Consider the following 9,040-nt stretch of genomic DNA (forward strand, 5'->3'; position numbering starts at 1 on the left):
TGAATAATAAGACATCTCTGAAGTTTTGTTTGGGGGGGGAGGTTAATACTTTCTTCAGATGCAAAAAACCCACATAATTCTTTCAGCAGAAACCACGAAGTCTGCAACTTCCATTCAACTTAGGTAGAAAAAACAGCCTCCTGCAAATCAGCAAGAAAAATAAGCAATGGTACCTGCTCCCAAATAAGAGATGGACCTGGAGAAATATACAGAGTCAGAGCTGGCTTAGGGGTGGGAGGTTTCCCCAGATGTACTGTTTCTCGTGGGGCCACATCGCTGCCTGAGATTAGAGCCAGAGGTCCATTAGGCAACCTCAGATTATTGTCCAGTCCCTTTCCATCTCTTCTGCACCCTAGCTGTCCGCTCTAGCATCCAGTCTGTTAATTTCACTTTGGCCCCTGACTAGTCCTGTGTCATGAGCTCTGACAGCTGGGCCATGGCAAGAAGGAGGAGTGGAACAGAAAAAGATCCTCCATCTGCATTTCCAGGCCCACCCCCTTCACACACTGAACACCTATGGAGTGAGGTGGGAATGGGGAGAGACACACTTGTTTCTTTCATCTTAAGATGTGGAGAAACTTCACCCTTTGTCTAAAGATCTCATGATTTACACATGAAGACGATCACTTTAGAAACTGATTGTTGAAAATCGGCTTAAGTGGAGCCAACTCTCAATTACCCAGCCCTGGCTGATTCTCTAGCTTGCATATGGCTCACCTTCCTTTTTTTTCTGTACCTCCCTTTTTGGACATTTCCGCATTCACTGGCAGAAGGGCAGCAGATGAATAAGTGAACTCAACTAACTTGCGTGATCAATGATGTTAGTCTAAGGCAAAATGCCGTGCTGGGTTCTGGTGCTGGTTTTGCTACTAATGATCTGGGTTATCTTAGTGAAGTCATTTGACTTCCCTGAATGCTGTGTTTCCTCATCTATGAGATGGCCCTGATTACATCAGCTCTATCGACCAAACAAGAGAACTGCAATCCTGACAGAGGCAGTGCATATCAAATGGCCTTAGTGACGGCCAAGTGCAACAGTTATTTCTGCTCCGACAGTTTCTTTGCATTCTCAACTCTTCCTGTTCCATGTGAATATTCTCATCCTAGCAGGTTCACAGAATGCCAGCTTGTATCTTCAGCAAACACAATGGTAATTCTTTTCCAGTTCTAGCGTCCAGTAGAAACAAAACATAAAAGGATTTTTAAAAAGTAAGAACATCGCTCTTCTTTTTGGCCTGACTTTCATGAAAACCTGGAGTCTGATTTCTTAAAGGTCTGTGTAAGCCACGATTTAATTTTCTAGGAGCCCCAGCCAATGGCCACTGCAGACATCTAAATAAGACCTGCCCCACCCTGGAAATATGTTTGTTCAAAAAACAGGAACGGGGAGCACACAGGATAACATCATCACCTCAGAAGAAGGTGGCACACAGGCCCTCCACTGAAGAATAAACCTGTCACAGGTAAATGTCATACTCAGCCATCCACTCACCTGCTCGGTGCCACACAAAAATGAACAGACTGCTCTTTCCAACACCACCCTCTTGCAGACCCTCAGCACGCACATCTTGCACTCCCCCTCAACCCTCTGCCCCATGCCCTCGAATGGGGCCAGGGCAGTAGTTATAGGTAGGAAAATCCGAAAGAAAATCTGGGACGTGCTACAATTCCCAGGGGTCACCAGACTCCTCAGCCAAAGTGAGGCGTTCTCCCCTGGGAGGCTGGACACATGCTACGACGCCCGGAGGGACCCCACTGCTCTTCCTCCTTCCTCTCCAAAAAGGGCAAAAAAAGAGAATCAAACCTCAAAGATTTCCGGATGGGTACATCTCTCACAAACCTTTGTGTACTCCAGGAACCACAGGCATGCTAGAACAGGCCCGGCATGGCCTTGTGGCCACTTCAGCCAAAGACCACACCACGGAGAGTTCTTGGGGTCTACCAGGCTCTGCCTGAGTCTCCTCAGCATGGTTATGAGTGCTTCAGAAAAAACTCAAAGTCACTTCCCCAGGTCTGAGTCAAGATAGTCTTGACCTTGGGGTGGGGCAACCCCTGACTGCTCCCAAGCTCCGACCTTATTCCAGTTAAACCAGTGCCCCCAGGGAACCCAGCCTTCTGCCTGGTCTAACATCATCACCTCAGCCTCCTTGCTGTTTTCCCTAAGCCCCAAAACTGGCTCTGTTCCCCTTCCGACCCTGAGATCCAGCCCGGAACATGTGGAGAGAGGCTTGCCAAAACTCTTGGAAAAAAACTGAAAATGACTAAATGCAAAACCATCTCCCCAGTCAGGCCCAGCCTTCCCAGCTGCCGCCAGCCCTTCCCCACCCAGCCTTGGAGAGTCAGAAAGAGCCCCGCGGGAGGGGCAGGTGCCCAGAGTCAGCAGAGAGGGAGCGAGACCCTGCAGGGGGACAGAAAACATCCTGCCACCAGCACAGACCCAGGTCTGCAAGCTTGTGAGAAGGGCATTGTACCAGCTGGCGCTGACTGAGCCCCAGGAACATGGTTCCCTCAGAAGGGCTGGGGGTGGGGAACTTGCATGCTTTGCACACCCACAAATACTCACCCACCCAAGGATACTCACCTTGCCATCTGAGGAATGCGAACAGGAATGGCCTCTGGTGAGGCCAGAGATGTGTTTACAGGTTCCTCAGCAGCCTTCATAGTAAGCTTGGGCAGGGCAAGAGTGCCAGCAGCTGCCCTCCACGGGGAAACTGAGGGATGAGGGGTGGGTGTGGGAGCCAGAGAGAGCCCTGTGGGAGAACACTGGGGTGCAGGAGCTGGGACCCACCCATGGCCATCCCATCTCAGGTAACTGCCTCTCACACAGAGGTGCTGGATCTGAAGCCCAAAGTGGAGGAAATGGCTTGAGGGCCTGAGACATCACGACAGCCTTGAAGACCTGTCAGAATGAGGCCCGCCCGAGAGGTTCTAACTTTACCACTGTCCCTGGCAAAGCCAGCAAGTAACCTCTGACCAGGTAACTCCCTTTCAACTGAGCTAAGCATCCCTGTATCCCTGTATTCTGACCTCATGGAGCTATTTTGAGCATGAATGTAGCAGCGGGCATGAAAACACTTTAGGCTCTTCAGGGAAAAGACACTATTGACATGCGAAGAATTCTTCTTGTGCCCATTCTCAGACCTGGACTCGGCCTTGCGGCAGCTTCTCCTGAGCTCTGGCCCCAGATCTGCTCACACTTCACAGGAAGTGGCTCCCTGACAGGATAAATTCACTCTCCTACCCAGCAGGGCCCTTGGGACTGGGCTGGGGGCTGTCTTTTCTTTGTTACTCAGGGACTACCTGCCAGGCTTGGCACAGGCTGGCTCGCCCATAGAACTGGGGAGAAGAGAGAGGATAGCAGACCAAACCCTCAATGCTGCGAGGAGATGTCAATTCCCTTCCACCTAATAACTCTGCAGGATCAGCAGGCAAACACACACGTTCATTACCAAGTCTAATTAGGCTGGCAGACAAGTGGCATTAATCATTTTTGACTGTACCTGGGATTCAAGCCCCCCACACTCCATAATCAGAAAATTTCATGCTCTGATGAATAGTGGGGAAAATTAAGCGCACATTTAATCCTTTCACTTTCATCTTTTGATAAGACAGGAAGCAGGGAGGAGAGGAAAACCGGGCTGCAGCGTGGGGAGCTCAGAAGGCCTCTTTGAAAGCATTCCAGGTCCTTTCCCTGGCCCCTAACACACACATCCTCCAACAGGACCTTGCCCAAGAAGAAGACCCCAATTAGAGCCAGGGGTAGGAGAGGGCTTGGGAGTGGGGGATTCCCACAATCTTTAACAACAAAATATCCATTTCTGTGCTTCATTTTCTTAAACTCTAAAGCCAAACATGGGGCTAAATCAAGGAAAACACACACGACACACTCAGTGCTGCTGGGTGCACAAATACCTTCCAAGTGCCGAAGGTAAATAAATACAGAAGCCGCCAGAATAACATAGGATGATTTCTGAGAGGCCTGAAATGAAGACCTTTCTCTGCTACAGGAAGAATCAGTGCCAATGTCCTAGGAGCCTTTTTCACAAAGAATGCACAAGGGGGGGATGGGTCTGCAGGATCAGGGGCTGTCACGCAGGTGCTTCCAGCTGTGCAGAAAGTGCAGAAAGTAGAGTTGAACCCAGCCAATAGTGCAGCAGCAAGACTAGAGAGACCGGACTAGAGGCCTTGGGAGACATCAGCCATTCTTAATAAGAATAGTCCCGGTGCCCTTCCCTGAGGGCTGCATGGCAGGGCCTTGTATTCACAGCATCATTAAAATCTATCACAGAGTCGGGAGGTTAGAGGGCCTCCCTTTCAACCATGTAATTCCAATCACTTAACACTTCACAGCCCTGAATAACGCCCCCTCTGGAGAGAGACTCGGACTCCAGGAGCAGACAGGTGGCATCCACTGACAATGGTCAAGGTGTGTCTAAGCATCTCCAGGAGGGTTTGAGTAAGGCTTAGGTTTCTCCAAGTGCCAGACCATTCCCTGGTCCAGGATGGCTTACGCAGCCACCAAAATGAGATGAAAGGTAAAAGGCCACCTCCATGCACCTTCTACAGAAGGAAGAGGAAGGGACATCATCTGTAAGGGAAAGTCCCTGAGAACAAAGTCAAAGGGCAGCCAGTGAGTTTCTCTGGTTATTTGCTGTTGACCATTCCCCCCCTAGAATGCTAGAAATGCATTCTCACCATCACCACCACCCCTACCCCAAAACACACACATGTGCTCACACAACCTTTCGTTCTCTCTCTGTCTTTCCACATATCACCACTGGATTTCCTTCTCTATCTCACAACTATGATTTCTTTAATCCTAGAAATTAATATTAACTCTGAACCTCCCTGTTCACAAATCCAGCATTAACCAGAGCTTGGTTACAGACCTTGAAGTGGGGTAAGCTTAGGTTAGATGAACTTTTGCTAAAAAGGCAGACAGACAGTGGGAAGAGTGTTTTCCAAAATGTTTTCCTTACTAAAAGCCCCTTCTGCCAACATGGTTCCCACCCAGTGTCAGCCTCCTGGGCAGACAGATGTCACTCACATTCACATACCCAATGCCCTCCTGCTTGTTTCCAAGGGCAGGGATATTTCATAGCACAAACAAGCCATCGTTTTCATCACTCACCACGCGGTGAGACCCTGCTGTGTGCCTGGCACTCTGCTAGGTGCAAGTGACACAAAGTCAAGGAGCCAAGGCCTTCGTGGCCTCTATGCCAGGCACAGAAGGGTCTCCTCGGCCACAGCAGGACATCAGGTAGGAGTGGCATTTCTACAGAACGCCTAATACCCAAATTTTCTGGGATGCCTATGGCAGTCACCTCCCCACTTAGCTCAGCAACCAGGCAGAGCTTGCAAATTGTACTCACTGCTTCGAAAGGTAATCCTAGGAGGTGTCACGAGCCCAGACTAGTTGTTACAGCTGTTAGATGGGAGGGGACAATAACAATCATATCGAATTAAACATTCGTATTGCATTTTGCTAGGCCCTGTTCCGAGTGCCTTATGTATATTAATCCATTTAATTCTCACATTGACATGCTGAAGTAGGTAATATCATTATCCCCATTTTTTTTTAAACAAGGAAGCAGAACATAGAGACGTCCAGGGGTAACATGGGGACTAAGTGGTAGTCAGGATTCAAACCCAGGGCTCTGGTTCCAGTCTGTACTCTTAACTACTGCATAGTATGATTTTTTAAAGTCCTATTTCTAACACTTGCTTTCCAAAATGAAGATAAAACAAAGCAACCCCACCATGGAATCAGACCCTTCAGCTTGAAGAAAGATGCTCCACGAGTTTGGCCTGCTATGTCTCCACCTGCCAGCCCTCATCTGCACATCAGAACGTTTCTCAACTTTTGCCATCCAGCCATAGGTTCACAATTAGTTAAATATTAATCATGACAAACAGAGACTCCTTTTTGTAGCCCCTTGATTCCAGTTTTGCTTTCTCTCCAGTGTTCAGACATCGTTAGTATTAAACCAACTATGTGGGGGGCCATGAGAGCCCAGGAAAGTAAAAACACCTCACCAAGTCACGCACAAAGTCAGAGGTACTGCCTGGGGGCCTGAGTCTTCCTGCCACTAGAAATGATGTATGACTTAATCAAAGGAGATCGACAATTCTGATGTGACATGATGATCAATTCATTTAATCATGGAGTATCTCACACAGGCACATACAAATACACACAAAGGTACCATTATCACCAAACCAGAAAAAGAAAATCACAAAACTATGTGCAAAATCTTCAACAAGTGATATAGTCCCCCAAAGTCTAACTACAAACTAGAATGCCAATGAAGCAGATTTCCTGGGATTCCAGCTATGATAAAACTCATTTCACTGAGGCTCCCGGCTCTCTGCCTGTGTGTAGGGGTTGTTGGATGCAGTAAGGGAATCTTGAAAGTGCAAAAGCTGCCGACACACCCAAGGGTAAGTTGCACTCGATTCTACTGCAGTCAAAGGCATTTACCAAAGGACAGCAGCCCCTCTACCCACAACATGTACCTCTACAAACCTTTGCTCCTTCTTTCTTAATTAGCACCTGAACTGGGAGTTCTGGTGGAGGAAAGAGCACCACCCACTTGCCCTTCCAATCTTTCCCTTCCAGTTGATCCAGGCTTAGAGTCTGAGCTCTATTTCCCTGCAGCCAGCTGCAGCGGGTGGCACACTGAACAGCCTCGGCTGCAGACTGCAGGCAGAAAAAAGGTAGGCTTTTCCTGATGTGGAAATCGCTGCTGCTGTCCAACGCTACCGTTGGATGGGAGATGTAAGGCTGCTGTCATGGGGGAAGGGCCTTTGCTGAAAGATGCAAACCACAATCCATTTCCAGAGATGCTTGTTAGAGGCTGTGCCATTGTCTGTGCTTTGGGCTTCAGTTATTTGAAATATCATGTAAACACATGAACACATGGCTGTGGATATCCTCTGCTAAACACGCAAGAGCAAATGCCGGGGAGGGGGTGGACGGTGGACACCTATTAAAGGCATACGCACCCCTAACTGTAGGAGGAGAAAAATAATAAACCCCCAAGAAAAATGAAGATTAGCTCAGAAAATGTATACACTGGGGGCCCAGTGTTTTCTGGCTTTGAGAAGAGCCTGGCTCAGGAGGTGACTGGAGGGGCCTGAGAGCTGTGGAGATGAAGGGACCCTGTCAGGAGTTGAGTAATGTTAGAGCATGACGACTAGGGCAGGAACCCAGGAGGAGGAAGGGGAGGAGGCAGGGCACAGCCAAACATCGGAGCAGAGTCCAAAGGTTTGAGGGGCCAGAGGCGAAAGGCAGGAGGGGGCACGGGTTCAGGGTGACTTCAGGCTCTCTTCAGTCTCACAGCCTGCCTTTATCCGGAGCCTAACAAGGTCTCCTCCCTGTCCCAATAGGTCCCCCTGGAGGAGAGGTCTGAGCCTGGAGGAGAGGTCTGAGCGGACAAACAAGCGTTTTGTCAGTAACCCTAATAAGCAAGGGTTAAACGGTCATCTAACAGCAGTCTCACAACCCACTCCCAAGAACTCACAACGAAACCATAAGGGTGCACAGGGAGATGACAGAATGACCTTGTCGCTGAGGCCATCACCCACCCACCCCCCACAACCTGCGTGTGAGAGTGTGTGTGTGTATGTGTGTGTGTGTGTGTGTGTAGGGCCGAGGCATGCACCTGTCAGGAGACAGGTATCTGTTAACTACCGCATAACCATACCTAGGCAGTGGGCAGGCACTAAAGGATACAGGGCAGGGAGCTAAGGAGAAGACTGTCCCCAGGGGTTACCTCCTTATGGTCGGGGCTCCCCTGGAGCCAGAGAGTGTAATGGCCCCTTTCTCCCTGCCCCAGGGCCCTACCAGTCCTTCGCCCCCAGACTGCGGTCTCCCCGCGAGCCCCTCCCCTGCCTTCACACTTACTAGCGCAGCGCAGCGCCTGCCGCAGCACCTCTCGTCCACACAGGTCACACCAGCCGGGGCCGCCCGGCAGCACCAATTCCGCGAAGCAGTGCCCCTCGCCTCGCTCCGCCGGGACTCGGGGATCCTGCGGCTGCTCGAAGATGCTCCTCACGTCGCGGGGTCGGGGCGCTCCAGGCCGCCGCCGCAGTCTCTGCTGCAGACCAGGCCGGAGCGGGCGAGCGGGTCGGGAGGCCCGGGTTGGGGGCTCCAGGTTCCCCCGGGCAGCCCTCCGGGCGCTGCGCCCCTCGTGCGCCCCGGGCGCAGTGGAGAGGGGCGCCGGGACACAGCGGCGCGAGGACCGGTCGGGGGGCGGCGGCGGCGGCTCGGGGCCGCTCAGGCTCTGTAGATAGTGAGGCGGCTCGGGGTCCAAGAGTATCGGGTACGGGCGCTGCCCGATGGCCGAGGACGCCATGGCCATGCCCGGCTAGTGGCTGTGGCTTTGGCAGCGGCGGCTTTGGCGACTGCGCTACTCCCGAGGCAGCCCCGAGAGAAGGGGCGGCCCCACATCAGCGCGCCTTTAAAGGGACCGCAGCCTGCTGGGCGGGGCGGGGGCGGGGAGAGTCGGAGTGGCAGGAAGAACTACCCAAGGGAACCACCGACGGACCGAGGGGTAGGGTCGGTGCGGGGTGACGTCTGCTCGAGTGTGGATTTGGGGGCGTCACCTGGAGCAGCTGCAGTATTCCGCAGAGGAGCGCCTCTGTACAGTACAGTTCAGAGGGCGCATTTCTGCGAGGGACCCTCGGCCTTCAGCCCTGCCTCTTTCCCTTGCCGATCACTTCCCCCAACACCAGGTCCACCCGCCACCCGCACCCTCACGCGCCCCGGGAGGGAGCAGGTCGGAGGCAAAGGCTTGGGAACTGGCTTGATGGGGTCTCAGTAGGGCCCCTCCGTCTAGGCGTCCGCCCGCCACCCTCCAGCTGATCGTGCGGACAGAAGGGCAGTGCTCCTTGGCCCTTTCTCTCTCCGGCTTGTCGCCGCCCTCCGCCCCCTCTACAGGCGAGCTCGACGCGGGTCGGGAATGCCCCGCTCGTGCTCCGGCAGCCGCGCGTTGTCCCGTGGCTGACCGCCGGATGCAGCCAGCGCAGCTGGGGCTGG

General features: G+C 52.2%; 1 protein-coding gene across 1 annotated transcript in view; it reads right to left on the reverse strand.

The window, feature by feature from the left end:
• RASSF5 (Ras association domain family member 5) overlaps positions 1-8,435 on the reverse strand; it is a 79,371-nt gene extending 70,936 nt beyond the window's left edge. Inside the window, exon 1 of the mRNA XM_050762039.1 lies at positions 7,907-8,435. Coding sequence (XP_050617996.1) covers positions 7,907-8,363 — 457 coding nt within the window. The 5' untranslated portion in view covers positions 8,364-8,435. The remainder of the gene's footprint in view (positions 1-7,906) is intronic.
• Between the last annotated feature and the right edge of the window lie 605 nt (positions 8,436-9,040).

This window comes from Macaca thibetana, chromosome 1 (assembly GCF_024542745.1).
Source record: "Macaca thibetana thibetana isolate TM-01 chromosome 1, ASM2454274v1, whole genome shotgun sequence".
NCBI lineage: Eukaryota > Metazoa > Chordata > Mammalia > Primates > Cercopithecidae > Macaca > Macaca thibetana.